This window comes from Camelus dromedarius, chromosome 2 (assembly GCF_036321535.1).
Source record: "Camelus dromedarius isolate mCamDro1 chromosome 2, mCamDro1.pat, whole genome shotgun sequence".
Classification (NCBI taxonomy): Eukaryota; Metazoa; Chordata; class Mammalia; order Artiodactyla; family Camelidae; genus Camelus; species Camelus dromedarius.
In genome coordinates, this window is record NC_087437.1 from 62,056,469 (window position 1) to 62,072,507 (window position 16,039).

The following is a 16,039-nucleotide window of genomic DNA, read 5'->3' on the forward strand; positions in this document are numbered from 1 at the left end:
TGAATTTTGTAATACGGACTCAAACCTATTAATAAATTTGGGAAGACATTTTACTCATTAATTACATAGAATGCCCATAAAAAATACCTATAAGCATTTTAAGTGCCTTGTATAGTTGATTAAAAATGAGTAGTAATGCCCAACTTGTTCGTATATTACGCTCTGTTAACTTTGTCCTCTGAAAACAAGCCCAAACAGTCCCCTCACTTAGAATATAATTGTCTCAAATGCTTGTATTAAAAGCCCATGTTTTTACTCCTTATTAAAAGCCCTGACTAAAAGCTTATTTACTCTATATTTCAACTTATACAGATCTATAAAGCTTAGTTCCTAATTGCTTAGATATTTGGTAAGAAGCATTAAATTAGAAGGTGACAATAAGAAGAGTCAGCTGTCTCTTCTGAAAGACAGGAGAAGGTGATGGCTGATAATTTATGTTCTCTTTAAGTACAGCATTGCCGTTAGGCTTAAATGACTAGGGATTACTTAATCGGCTGCAATTTGGATTACTTTTACACAGCTGAACCAAACATTTTTCAGTACAAAATGATGGTGGGGGGCGGGAACTGAATGGAGTGGGGAGCTGAATTGTGGTCCCCTCAGTGTCCTTGTTACTGTACCTTCCAGCTTCTCTGGCAGAGGGATGGAGATGAGAGAAAAGGAAGGGAAAAAGAATGCAGAGTTTGAAGTAATCTGCTAAACGGACATTTAGGAGAAATTGGCCCGAGGTAGGCCCATTTCTTTCTTCCTTCCTCTTAAGTTCTAGTTTTTTAGCAGTCTCTGTTCTGGGTAACTTGAAACTCCAGGAGTGCCATCCCACCTTTAACTGAATTAGTTCTGGGACACCATCATTGTCCATCTTGTCTTGGCTCTTAACAGCTCTGCCATTTTATATCCTTTGTCAGCTGCCCAGGCTTCCTTCACTTGCAAAATAATGGGTCATTACAATGAGCTCAGGGTGGCTTATTTCTTATTACTCAACCTAGTCCTCCTTTATCCCCAGTTTGACAGAGGCTCCTGGGAATGCAAAGTAACTGTTCATTTCATTATTTCTTCCAGAACAGCCTCTCATGTAAGTGACAAGACTTAAACAGAAGCATTGTTTCTTTCTTCCTCTCTCCTGTGTGATATTCCTAACTCCTAAGTTTCCATTAATTGTGTAGACATTTGGATCAAAAAGTGAAAGTTTAGCAGGAAGAGACATTTAAATATTCACATCTTAGCGTAGACATCACTTTCCTTTCTTTATACTCGGCTGATCCTCCCTGAAAATACTGAAATTAGAGAGGGGAAGTAACCTATGTTAACTTTTGAACATGAGCCCTTTGGTTGTATTTGGGTTTTTGAATGTGCAGTGAAGTACATGAGAGCTTTGATTGAGACCATGTAGGAGTTAGAAGAGGTAATATTAAAGATGATAAGCGCATTAAAGAGAGCGTCAAGGAAACTCCTTGAAAATGCACTTTCTTTTATGATTTTTTTAGGGTAGCTTTTTCCTTTTCTCTTTTACCATAGGCTTCGTGAAATTAACTTTTTGTTTGAGAGCCTTGTTTCATTTCCTGTCCAGTTTACTCTGCTCAGACATTGGTTGAAGAATGTGATAAAAGTATGACTCACTTATTTGTCTGTGTATTTTCTTCTTGATATTTTTCACTTAATATATCTTGGAGAACTTTTTGCCCAGCGCATATAGCTACCTCATTTCCTTTTAATGATTGTGTGTATTCTGTTGTATGGTTGAATCATAATTAATTTAACAGGTCTTACATTAGTGGATGCTTAGGTTGTTGCAAATCTTTTCCCCTTAAAGGGTTGTACCAAACATCCTTGTACATACATCTTTGGTTATTTTTTATGAATAAGCCCATACGTAGGATTACGGGCTTATTCCTAGCAGTGAAGTTGCTAGGTCAAGGGTACATAGTTTTCATTTTGGTAGATATTTCCAAAGCTCACTTTAAAACCTTGTCAGAGCACTGTTCATTTATATTGAAATCTGTGTTGATATCTTAGTATTTTTCTGGTATTTCAGGGAAGTTGTCTCAAAAACATTTTTTAGGCTAGCTAATAATTTGGAATGTATGGCTTAATTTGAGGTCATAGGAATAAGAAACTATATGTGAGAAAGGAAGAGGGATTCTTTTTTCAGTATATATGACCTGTTTCCAAGAAAATTTTCTGAGAGGCCAGGTTTGTCTTCCATTTACAGTATTTCCACTTCCCTTTCCCTATACTATGCCTCTGTATTGAGGTATGATATCTTCCTTTTCTAAATCCCTTACTCTGATACTTGTTTGCAAACCTCCCCCTACCCCTTGTATTCTTCTCTACCTCCAGAGTACTTTGACTTCTCAGTACCTACCATTTCAGCCTGTTGTTAGGGATAAGTTTACTTAAAAATATATAATTTTATATTTGTTTTAATAGGCACATCATATATTAACACTGTATTATAGGAGTGTAGTTTTAAATAGTATACATATATTAGGATGTGCTAAATTTAAAAAAATTGATGAGGTGCATGAACAAAAACAATAGAGATGGGAACCATTGCTTTAGGGAAATCTAGATCTTGCATTGGGTTAACAAGTCAGCTGCAACTTTTCACTAATTTTTTTTAAAAAAAACTAAGTTCTGTCCCAGGTCAGTTTCTCTTAATATCTTTTATTAGCATCTTTTTAAAATAATGTCTATGCCTACTTCTCCCATATTCTTTAAAAGCTCCTTAAGTTTTTTTTTTCTTTTTAAATAATGATGTATGTGGCAATAGCAGATGTTATAGCAACAAAGAATTGCAATAAAGTGTAGCTTTGTCTGTATATGTAAGTCCGTTTTAAGTTAAGGACTTTCCAAGTTTTTTAGGAAAACAGTAAATAGATTAGAAGAAAATAATTGATTCAGTAAGAATTTCCAAAGAAATGGTCAGAATAAGAAAATTTTAAGAATCTTAGAAAGTTTCACTTAGTTGTAGAATAGTTTATTCTCTGAGAAACATGATTAACAGAATATTTGAAGAGAACAGTTATTTGGTGATATATTTTAAATATTTGTCCTTTAGACTACTTAAAGATTTTGAGAAATCAGATTCTTGTTCCTTTGTCCAGTATTTGTTCTAGACTTACGATACTACCTGGTACCAGGGAAGACAGGGTTAGCAAGTATGAATTATATTTTTATTTTATTTACTTTGCTGTTTATATGAGCTGTGTTTGGGCTGTACATTTAGGTGAAGTTTTCTCCCTAGATGATAATCTTAGTAAATAAGAGTATTTATATTTCGTTTATTTACTCTCTGAAAGCTATTATCAAAGTAGTGCCTATTACCTACCTGATTGATTTGGGAAAGAGGTGACTAAACTGAAACATAGTTAATGCACTTGCTAATTGTGGGCCCTTTATGTTGGGTGGGTATGTGTGTTTATTTTACACTACCTGATAATAAAAGTTGGTTTTAACAAACCATACCAGTGCTTTGACATTCTTTGAGATGAAGTTTCTTTGTATTTCATGATTATTGTTATGCTAGTTCCTCAAGTAATACAGTGGAGTATAAATTTACAGCAACCAAGTTAGAAGGGCAGATTTAATATTGCCTGTTTTTTCTATAATAATGGGAAAAATAAGATAATTATTCAATAGTCTCTTGTTCTTATCATGACCTCTAAATTTATTTATCATGTGCAACTCTTTAAGGGTATATTATTTTAGCAAATTTAAAAGCATTTGTAAAAAAATAAAATTTTATTATACAAAGTTTTCAGATTAGAGATAAATGTAAAGTGAAAAAAAAACTGGTAATTTCACCACCCAGTGATAATATTATATTGTTAGCATTTTAGATATTTCCCCAAATTTTCAAATTTTTTTTAAGAATATTTTTTGACCATGTGGATTTTTTTGGAATTCCAGCAGACTTTAGCTTTTTGTTAAAGTATAATAACTGACAGAAATGTGTGCATATCATAGATACACATCTTCAACTTTACAAAATGAGTACATTTGTGCAGTCAGCATTCAGCTGAAGAAAACACATTGTCAGCTCCCAGATACCCCCACTTTCCTGCCACCGGTCAGCAGCCCTGTCACCCAAGGGTAGCCATTATTCTGATTTTATTTTTAAGAAACACTTTATTGAGATATAATTTATATACAATAAAATTCACCCATTCTAAGTGTACAATTTAGTGATTTTTAGTAAATTTACTGAGTGGTGCAGCCATCACTGTAGTTTTAAAATATATGTGTCAATATATTTTAACCAGTTTCCTTTTGTTGAATACATAGTGTTAATTCTAGTTTTTCACCATTGAAACACTATTATTGTGATTTTCCATGTGCATCTTTATATGCGTTTCTGATTTCATCAGGATTGGTCCCCAAAATTATAATCACCAGTTCAAAGAATATGTGCATTTTGATACATAGTACCAAATTGCCTTTGAAAATAGTTGAACTGCTTTATACTCCCATTGTGAGTAGAAGAGTGTCTTTTTTCCCCCCTGCCACTTCAACCTTGGATGTATTTTTAAAGCGTTATTATCAGTTTGGTGGATAAAATATGGTATCTTGATTTTAATGTTCATTTCTTTAATTACTACTGCAAGTAGTTGTTATTTTATATATTTAGTGACTATTTGTAATTTTTCTTTATGATTTGCCTGGTAGTGTTCTATCAGTTTATCTCTTAATGTATCTTTTTATTTTTTATTTTTAAGACATTTTAATATAGTAAGAGATATAGATCCTTCTGGTGTTACGAATACTTTCTCCCAACTTGCTTTATATCAGGCTCATTTTTCATAATGAAACAGATTAGAATTTTGTGCCTTAATGCCAAAAATGAAAATTAGTGTTTTACTATACCAGACTTTGGAAACTTATCTTGGTAATTTTTAAATTGGAGGCAATACTGAATTATATGAATTAAAACTTTTCTGTTAGTGTGTACCTTTCATAATTTGAAATTTAAAAAATTCAAGTAGACATATAAAACTAATTTATTATGCTTTGTTGCCAAACTTGGTCTTTCTAGGCAGTTATACTTAAGCATGAACATTGACGACAAACTGGAAGGATTATTTCTTAAATGTGGCGGCATAGACGAAATGCAGTCTTCCAGGGCAATGGTTGTAATGGGTGGAGTGTCTGGCCAGTCTACCGTGTCTGGGGAACTGCAGGAGTCGGTGCTTCAAGATCGAAGTATGCCTCACCAGGAGATCCTTGCTGCAGATGAAGTGTTACAAGAAAGTGAAATGAGACAACAGGATATGATACCACATGATGAACTCATGGTCCATGAGGAGACAGTGAAAAATGACGAAGAGCAGATGGAAACACATGAAAGACTCCCTCAAGGACTACAGTATGCACTTAATGTACCTGTAAGTAATTCCTTTATAAGATATTAAACTTACAGTTAGAAACGTAATTCATTTTATATTAGGTAATACTACAAGTTATTGAAGAAATTTCAGAAAATGTTTAAAGGCTAAATATAAATAGTTCAAATGGATGTTCTTATGTAGATATACTAAATATTGACAAAAATCATAATTGAAAAGGCAAAAGAAACTTTTTGTATTATATACATTCTAGAAATGTATGTTTTCCAGGACAACATTTATTTATCAGGATTACTGTGTATTAAATTTTAAAGTGCTTAATTTTAAAAGATACTTTGTTTTACCTTCTGGATTTCTCCTTAAAGAAGATTGAATCTTGAGTATAACTAGAAAAAGATGTACACTCAAGAATTTTTCCTTCAAGTTCTGTAACTTGGGCAGCTCCTGCCTTCTTTATTTTTTCCATTATCTTTTAAAAATATATCAGCCTGTTAATCTTTCCTGTTTATCCTAGGTGTCATAGTTAATCACCTAAGGTATTCTTTTGTAGGCACCCATAACTTTTTTGGTGCCTTTTTTTTTTCAATTCAGATGAACATTTATTGAGCCCATATTAAATGGGACACAGTTAAGAGATGTCTCTCTTCTGTCTGTGTACAGTTTTTGCCACTGTCTTCAAGTGGGTACATCCTATGCCTCACTAGTCTTTTGCAGTTACTCAAGCTCCTATGATGGAATGGTAGTCTTTTTCAGAGACTCAGAATCTTAGTAAGTCATGGTTAGCAGAATGATGGTCACAGCTAATGGAGAACTTCATTTTCAATAACAAACCAGCCAACCACTGAGCTGGACTTGTGGCTTCCCATGAAAATGCTGGGCTTAATCTGGTGCTTCAGTCACAGACTCTTTGGAATAATCAGCAGTGACATCTTCATAATCTTCACTCCAAAAGTTTTCTATGTGAAGCAAATCATAATCAACTGTGGCCTCAGTGACTTGTTCCTCAGAGCTAAATGTGTTTAATTCCACATTGGTAGGAAATGGTGAAAGTCTGTTCTCCAAACACAAGTCAGTGGCTGTTTCTGCATCTTCAGTGATGTCTTGGTCACTGGTCAAGTCTAGTAGGTCAGTGATGATTTTTGGTCAGTGATGAATTCTAGGAGTAGTGTGGGGTAAGTCATAGCCAGGACAAACCAGGCAGAGTGGAGCAGGGCCTTCCTGAGCATGGTGTTGATATAGGCGGGGAACATGAAATGCTCAAGAAGGTAAGGAGGCTGAGTGTTTTTTTGCCTTCTTGAATTTTTGTTTTACCTGATGACCAGCAGAACTACAACTATAATGTAATTCTCTTCTATTCTTTATGTGATATTAAAGCAGGGTCCTTTTAGTACTTCTAATGTACTGTGCTTTTTCTTTTGCTTTAGGACCTTCATATATCCTACTTACAATATTCCCCTCAGTCATAACCCCTCCCTGTTTTTTAACCTAGTTACTGCTTCATCATCATCAGCCTTCCACTTCTGTCCAGTCCAGATTGAATTCCTGCAATAGAGACTTGTTCACTGTCTGTCTCTGATAGATTGTTGGCTCTATGAGTGCATGAATTTTGTCTTATTTGTCATTATGTGCCAGGTGTTGGCACACGGTGTGAATGAATAGATAGCTACTTACAGTTGTGTTCTTATACGTGTGCTCACCAACTTTTATTCCAATACCCTTTATTCAGCCTATTAATGTAATGGATTACATTAATTAATTTTTAAGTGTTGGATCAGTCTTGTCTTGCATATCTGGAATAAATCCCACTTGGTTGTGGTGTATAATTCTTTTTATACATTGTTTGATTCAGTTTGCTATTTTCCGTTGAGGATTTTTGCATCTATGTTCATGTGATATGTTGGTTGAGTTTTCTTTTCTTGCTATACCTTTATCTGGTTTTGATGTTAGAGTTATCCTGGCCTCATAGGATGAGTTAGAGGTACTCCCTCTGCTTCAGTCTTCTGGAAGAGACTGTAGAGAATTGATATAATTTCTGCGTTAAATGTTTGGTAGAATTCAGTGAATCCATACCTGGTACTTTCTTTTTTGGAACGTTATTAATTACTAATTCAATTTCTTTAATAGCTATAGACCTATTCAGATTGTTTCTTGTATGAGTTTTGGCAGATTGTGTCTTCCAAGGAGTTGGTTCAGTTCATCTAGGTTATCAGATTTGTGGGCATAGAGTTAGTTGTTCGTAGTATTCCTTTATTATCCTTTTAATGTCCATGGGTTCTGTAGTGATGTCCCCAATTTTATTTCTGATATGAGTAATTTATGTCTTCTTTTTCTTCTTAGTATGGCTAGAGGCTTGCTGTGCCCCCCCCTTAATATCTTAACAGTTTTTAAGCATACAGTATTACATGCAGTATATGCATACAGTTAACTGTATTCACATTGTTGTACAGTAGATCTCTAGAACTGTTTCATCTTGCAAAACTTGAATCTCTATATCCACTGAACAACAATACCCAATTTTCACCTCCCACCAGTAGAGGCTTACCATTTTTATAGAGAACTGGCTTTTGATTTTTTCTTTTGCTTTCCGGTTTTGAATTTTGTTGATTTCTGCTCTAATTTTTTTGAGAGAGTGGTGATTAGGTTTGTTTCTATGTTTATTTGCTTATTTATTTAAATGGAGATACTGGGGATTGAACCCAGGACCTCATGCATGCTGGGCATGCACTCTACCACTGAGATATATATATATATACCCTGTTCCTCCACTGACTTATACCCTCCCCACCACTGAGCTGTACCCTCCCCCTACTCTTAATTTATATGATTTCTTTTGTTATTTTGGATTTAATTTGCCCTTTTTTCTCCCTCGTTTTCAAAAGTGGAAAGTTAGATGACTGATTTTAGATCTTCTTTTCTAATACATGTAATACTGCATTCAGTGATACAAATTTAAGCACTGTTTTCACTGTCCCACAAATTTTGATAAGTTGTATTTTTTTTTCATTTAGTTCGATTTATCTTTCAGTTTCTCCTGAGATTTCAAGTATCTTTGATCCATGTGTCATTTGGAAGTATATTGTTTAATCTCCCAAGTATTTTTGTGTTTTCCAGCTGTTTTTCTGTTACTGATTTCTAGTTTAATTTCATTGTGGTCTGAGAGTGTATATTGTATGATTTCCTGTTCTTGTAAATTAATGAAGTTGTGTTTTATGGCCCTGAATGTGATCTGTCTTGGTGAATGCTCTATGTGAGTTTGAGAAGAATTAGTGTTTTGCTGTTGAATAAAGTAATCTGTTGGTTGCAGTGGCCTTCTTATTGGATTGAGTGTAGCCTGAGCCTTGTCCAATCTGTATTTCAGATAGTTTCTATGGTGATCTTTCCAAAATGAGTTTCATACTTATCACTCCACTACCAAAATGTTTTCAGAGGTTTCTTGTTGCTAAACAGCTGAAATGTACTCTTTTGCTTGGGCTGAAACAGCCTTTGTAATCAGGTCTCTTCTTATCTAGACTCTGTGTACAGTAGGTCAGGCCCCTCTCCCCACTTCATACCTTAACCACATCGAATTACTTTAGTTGCCCAGGTTTAATATGATTTTTTTCCTATTATTTCTGTACATGTTGTATGTACTTGTAATATTCTTTGTCTGGCAATCTGCCGTTTTTTCACTTCTCAAAACTCTCTTTTGTGTAATTTTCATTTCTTTGCTTCCAAGACCATAAGGTCTCTTTTGTATTTTAACTTTGTGTTCTCAATAACTGGGTTATAGTAGGCAATCAAGTATTTTTTGAGTGAAAAAATTTTTTTTTTAATTGAGGAAAATTTTTAAGTGAAATGCTGTCAGATCCTAAATTTATAGTTCAGAGCATTGACAGCTGCATAAACTTGTGTAACCCACAGCACATCAAGATACAGAATATTTTCCTCATCCTAGAAAGTTTCTTTGTGTTTCTTTCTGGTCAGTCCTCTCCACAACAATTGTTTTGATTTTTTTTTTTTCCCATCAAAGATTAGTGTTGTCCCTTGAGAACTTTATGTGAATGGGATCATATGTAACTTGTGTCCAGCTTCTTTTGCTCAACATAGTGTTTCTGCAGTTTTCAGTGTTGGTTGAATGTATCAGTAAATAGTTAACTCCTTTTCATTGTTGATTAACACTGTTGTTTTATTATCCTGAAGTTTTGTTTATTTCCCTTTTTATGGTTATTTGCTATCTCGAGTTTCAGCCTTTATGAATAAAGCTGCTATGAACATTTTTGTACAAGTTTTTTAAATTTTGGGGGTTATATTTTTATAGAAATTAAACTATTTCTCTTCTGTTTTCATTTTGTTTGATATAGTGTCTCTTTGTCACCAGTATTACTCTTGATTGCTGTTATTTTAATAGGGAATCTTGATCATGTAGTGTTAAGTCCTCTGATTTTATATTTTTGCAAGATTGCTGTGACTATTGTAGTTTGTTTGCATTTTCATATAAAATGTAGAATATACATATAAATGCAGCCTTTCAGTTTTTGTAAACTGAGCTCTCTGGGTTTTGATTGGGATCACATTGATTATATATATATTGACTTGATGAAAATCAACATCTAAAAAATAGAGTCTTCCAATCCATGAACATATGTTGCTACTTATTTAGCTTTTCTTTAATTTCTCTTAGCATTTGTTCTATAGTTTTCATTGTATAGTTACTAAACATATTTATTCGTTAAATTTACCCATGTTTCATGTTTCAGATGCAACTGTAAATGTTAAAAAAAATTTCAGTGTCTAATTGTTTATGAGTATATAGAAATGCAGTTGATGCTTTTTATATTGGCCGTGTATCCTGTGACTTTGTTATATGTCCTTATTAATTCTAGTAATTATTTTGTTAGATTCCTTAGGTTTATTCACAGTCATTGTGCATAGATTTTACATTTTCCTTTCCAATCTGTATGCTTTTTACTTCTTTTTTCTTCCTTATTGTATTGACTAGGCCTTTAGTACAGTGTTGAATAGAAATAGTAAGAGTAGATATCTTTGCTTTATTCTTGATCTTCAGGGGACTGCATTCAGTTTTTTACCATTAAGAATTGTTTTAGCTATAGATTTTTCATAGATGATCTTTATTAGGTAGAAGAAGTTTTCTTTCTAGTTTGTTGAGATTTTGTTTTAAACTACAAATGGATATATAGCATCATCAGATGTTTTTTCTGCGACTATTAGATGATCATATATTTCTCCCCTTTTCTTAATATAGTGAATTTATTGATTGATTTCAAATGTTAAACCAACTCTGCATTCCTATGATAAACCACGCTTGGTCATGATGTGTAATCCTTTTTATAGTTGTTGTTGGATTCAGTTTACTAATTTTTTTTTAGGTGTTTTTGGGCAGGGGTAGGGGAGGTAATTGGGCTTATTTATTTAATTATTTTTTACTGGGGATTGAACCTTGGACCTTCTGCATGCTAAGCATGTGCTCTGTCTACCATTTGAGCTATACCCTCCCCCCTCAGTTTACTAGTTTTTTTTTTTTTTTTTAATGTTTATGTGTATGTTTATAAGGGATACTGGTTTTCTTGCAGTCTTTGTTTTAGTTACACTGGCCTCTAAAAATGAGATAGGAAGTAGTTCCCTCTATTTTCTGAAAGAGTTTGTGTAAGATTGGAATCATTTGTCATACATATTTGATAGGCTTCACCATTAAAACTAATCTGGGGCTGAGTTTTCTTTGTGGGAAAATTTTTACTTCCAAATTCAATTTTTAAAACATATATAAGACAACTCAGAATTTAAAATTTTTTCTTGATTCAGTTTTCATAGCATATTTTTCAAAGAATTTGTCCATTTCTTCATTTTTTAATTGAACAAAAGTTTTCATGATATTTTCCTAATTCTTTTACTGTCTAAAAGGATCTGTAATTATTCTTTCTCATTCCTGCTAGTGCTAATTTGTCTTTTCCTTCATTAATCTGGATAGAGATTTATCAGTTTTACTAGTCTTTTCAAAGAATCAAGTTTTGGTTTTACTGATTCTCGCTGTTGTTCATTTCGATTTTCATTCATCTTTACTCTGTTATTTGTTTCCTTCTACTTTATTTTTAATTTGCTCTTTTTTTTTTTAGCTTTTTAAAGTAGAAGGTCAGATGACTTATTTTAGACTTTTCTTTGGTTTTGATGTATTCGAAGTTCTAAATTTCTCTTAACTTCCTTTGTGATTTCTTTTTAACCTATGAGTTAATTAGAAATGTTTTGCTTAATTTCTGAATGTTTTGAAATTTTCCAGGTATCTTTTTGTCATTGATAGTTAATCACCGTGGTGAGAGAATGTACATGTATGATTTCAGTCCTTTTTAGCTTTATTGAGACTTGTTTTAAGGCCTACCATATGATTAGTTGGTGAACGCTCTGTATTCACTTGAAAAGAATGTGGAGTCTGGCTGCTGTTGGGTGGGTTATTTTTGTAAATGTCAGTTAGGTCAAGTTGGCTAGTTGTGTTCTTCAGCTCTTTTATATCCTTACTGATGTACTTGTTCTCTAGCTGTTGAAGTTTGTTTGCGGAAAGACCCAGTTCAAAATTATATGTTACATTAGTTGTCGTGTCTCTTTGGTTTTCTCTGGTCTGGGTTAATTTCTCACTTCTAAAATTTTGTGATCATCATACATGAAAATTACAAACTGTTTTGTAGGATGTCTTTCAGTTCTGGTTTATTTGATTTTTCCTCTTTGCTCGATTTAAGTTACTATCTTTGGCAGGTGAATTGCAAAAAGGGAATTGCTGTGTTCTCTCCCTACTGCATTCTAACAGGTGGCACATGATTTTTATTTGCCCCCTTCTGATGATGGTTCACTTTGATCAGTTAATTAAGGTGATGTCTGCCAGATTTTGCCAGTGTAAAGTTAGTCTTATTTCATCATACTTTTTGATTTATTCATTTATTTTTTTTGTTTCAATATGGATTTAGGAGTTTTATTCACTGGGTTAAAATCTATTACTGTGATTATTTTAATGCTTGGTTTAAGATTTGGCCGATCAGAGCCATTTCATGGTGGCTTCTGTGTTCTTTTGACATGTCCCATCAATCTTTGAGAACTTTCTTGCCTTCTTTAATGAGATGTTCTAGGCTTATCTTATATTTTTGCTGCCTCTTCCCTGAAATCAGCCACTTCTCTAAGCAGCCCCAGTTCATTTTAGTGGAGAATGGTATTTTGAAGCTAAGATCTAGGTGCTCAGTATGCTGCTTATTGCTGTTGGGGTATAGCTTTCAGGGCTGTCAGTGGACAAAACCAGAGAAAATATGTATATATATGTACTTACATACATTTATCTGTATGTACGTACACACATTTATATCTGTAATTATCTGTTTATCTTTAAGTATTGAAAACCACAAGTTCACAATGATGCCTCCAATTATAGTGTATTACCATGGAGTACATTTTAGTTTTCTCACTTCCATGTTTTATAACTCCTTTCTCAGATTGTTAGAAACCTGACTTCTGATCCTTAATATATTTACTTATTTTATCAGACCCTTCCCCGCCACCCTCATCTCTGTATAACCATTTTTTCCTCAACACTGCTGCCCTTCCCCCACCTTCCCTTCTTACTCTGCACAGCTCCCATACTTCATGGTACTGTGTGCCACCCCTTGCCTCCTGCATGGATGCCCTGCACCCCAGTATATACTTTGACAGTTTATGCTGCACCTCATTACCACATGGATCCCTCCATATATGCTGTGTTGCTCCAAGCCCACTCTTTGATCATTTACTCACTCCACTTAGTTTTGATAACCTTGCTCCAGGCTGCTCTTACCCCACAATGTCGACCCTTCTTTATATTGCTTGGGCTCTGATACCTTATGCTAAGTTGCCCTTTTATATGGAGAACTTCCTTTCTGCTTACACCCTGACATCTTGCTTTGGGCAGCCCTCCCATGCATATGCCCTCTTCATCCTGTCTGGGATGTGACACTTTGTTTTGATCCAGCTTATGGCCTTGGGAGTGAATGGTTCATGGAGAATAAGTAGATAGGGTAGGTCAGGAAGGGGAAGGGACAAGATTTATCCTTTTGCTTTTTTTAAACTTAGTTTTGAAGTTACATAGGTTCATAGGAAGTTGCCAAAATAATACAGAAAGGTTCCATGTACTTTTCACAGTTTCTCCCGAGTGTTTATATTTTATATAACTATAGTACAAAATATCAAAATCAGAAAATTGACATTGCTACGATATGTCCATGTTGTATACTTTATCATACATGTAGATATGTGTAACTACTGTGACAATCAAAATGCAGAGCTAATCCATCACAACAAAGATGTCTCTGGTGCTACCCCTTTGTAGCCACACCTCTTCTTCCCACTACCATTCCTAACCCCTGGCTATCCTACCCTAATCTATTTTCCATCTCTAAAACTTTGTCATTTTGAGAATATTGTATCAGTGGAATCACACAGTATGTGACCTTTGGGATTGACTTTTTTCACTTAACATAATGCCCTTGAGAACCATCTAAGTTGTATAGATCAGTAATTTGTTCTTTTTTATTATAGAGTATTCTACGGTGTGGTTATACCACAGTTTAAACATTTACTTATTGAGGGACATTTTAGTTATTTGCATTTGGCTATTACAGGTAAAGCTGCTGTGAACATTCATGAGTAGGTTTTTGTGTGAACATAGGTGTATGTTTCTCTAGGATTCAACACCCTGTTGTACCCTGCCACCGGATATAATGACTCGTAACATTGTGGTTTATGTCCTTCAGTGCTTTTTTGATATGCATACCATGCATAGGATCATGTTGCTTTTTATCTACTCTTTCCATTTAGCAGCATATTTTGAACTTTTCTCAACTCCTTATTCTTCTAATAACTTCCTAAATGCCTGCTTGATATTCCAAATTTTTTATAATCCATAATTGAGCCCTGTTACTCCTAATAGATAATGATAGATTTGAGTCCAGTTGGAGAGTGAATCAGTGAAAAGTTGTCTCATACCAAGTGGGCAGAATTTAGGATTTGTGTAACGTTACTTTATAGTAGACATAACAGAATGGGCAATTACATCTCTTCCTTGTTACTTATGCATGCCTGCTGATAAGGCAAAGTGGTGTGAAGGGCAGGTCTTGGGATCATGAATATACATTTTTTAGTTAAAGAGAGGGCATTGATCTAGAACAGCATGATCTGGGTCCCCCAAAGTGAAAACTTAAGCCACCAAGCCTTTCCTCCTTTCTAGATTTTATGCTCAAAGTCTTTTAAAAATAGATATTGGGTATGCTAATTTTTTTTCCTTTTATTTGCTCATTCACTTGGAAATCACAAAGTTTATTTCATACTAGCTTTTTTTTGTAAATTCAAAACAAAAAGTTGAGTTTTGTGTTTTCTTAAATTGTTAATAATTTAGATTTTGTAGCCTATGTAAACTCCCTATTTTGTGACATTTGAAGTAAAAGTTCTTCATCTGTGATAACTGTTAGTTTTTAGGATTCATCTTGACCTTACTACTCTAAATCAGTCACCCAGATTCAACTCAGTGGGTCTACATTTTCAACAGCAATCTGCAGACCAACTTTTGAATATTTGTAGTTTGCTCATTAGAACTTTGTTTTCTTATGTTAGAAATTTGAATTAAAATGAACTAAAACTAGTATTTCAGTTCCTTAGTTGCATTAGGCACAGTTCAAATGCTTATGCAGTGAGTGGCTTCTGTATTAGACAGCATAGATAAAGAATATTTCCATCATTGCAGGAAGTTTTATTTATTTATTTTACAGTATTAGAAAGCCTCTCAACTCAAAAACTAAATTTATTTCAGAAATTTGAAAAAGATACATTTGATTTATCCTTTTAATTATAGCTATAGAAGAGGAATTGGGAACTTTATGTTCTGTATTTTTCCAGTTTGTTGTCAAGTATGTTGAAGAGTAAAAGACATGTTTGTATTGACAAAATGGAGCAAATTGTAATTCAGAATGACATATGCCACATTTGTTTTCTAGAAGGCTGCTGGAGTACACCTGAACAAAAGGATTTTATAAATTAGGAACTATAAAAAATTGTGTTCATTTAAGATATAATAAAATGTAAAGTATTTCAGGTATTGGTAACTCCTGAAAAAATATACTTTTAACATTTGTGTAGCATTTTATTTTAGTCTTGAGTTTCTGTGCTGTAAAACAGCATGAATAAAGTTGTAGTCATCCTTTTATACATTTTATATTTATGATTATTTTGTTTAATGGCCTAGGAAACTCAAAATGTATTTGGCAATTGCTGTAAGACCTCTTTTGTTTTTAGTTTTTAAATTTCCTTAAATCCTATCGTTAGTTTAAGGAGGGTTGTTTAAATATTTTTCAAAAATATCTAATTTCCTAATACCTCTTTCTCCAGTTGATAAAAAACCTGATACAGTGATGCTAGGAATTTGAGTATAGGTCTTGTAATAAGTGAATTTCTTCTCCTGTTAAAAAGAAAAAAGGAATAATTTTATCCATGTCAGTGATTTTAAGATACTATTTTTTGTCACAAGATTACATTTATTGATAACATGATCTTTCACAGTCATCCTGGAAGGTGACAAATCTATTTGACTCTATTTCTTTGCTTAAATAGTCATTGGTAGGGTATGTTTCTTCCTCTCTTTTTGGTTAACTCCCAACTTGTTATCCCTATTACATTGTATACTTTTCCAGCAAAGTTAT

The 16,039-nt window shown here is 33.7% G+C and overlaps 1 protein-coding gene across 4 annotated transcripts in view; it reads left to right on the forward strand.

The window, feature by feature from the left end:
- Positions 1-16,039, forward strand: part of ZNF148 (zinc finger protein 148) — a 107,709-nt gene that overhangs the window by 38,203 nt on the left and 53,467 nt on the right. For 3 of the 4 annotated variants that reach the window (XM_031454505.2, XM_064494386.1, XM_031454507.2), the window contains exon 4: positions 5,033-5,381. In XM_031454505.2, coding sequence (XP_031310365.1) covers positions 5,049-5,381 — 333 coding nt within the window. In that variant the 5' untranslated portion in view covers positions 5,033-5,048. Of the gene's footprint in view, positions 1-627; positions 729-5,032; positions 5,382-16,039 lie in introns of all 4 variants that reach the window. The other variant, XM_031454509.2, reaches the window with a different exon arrangement.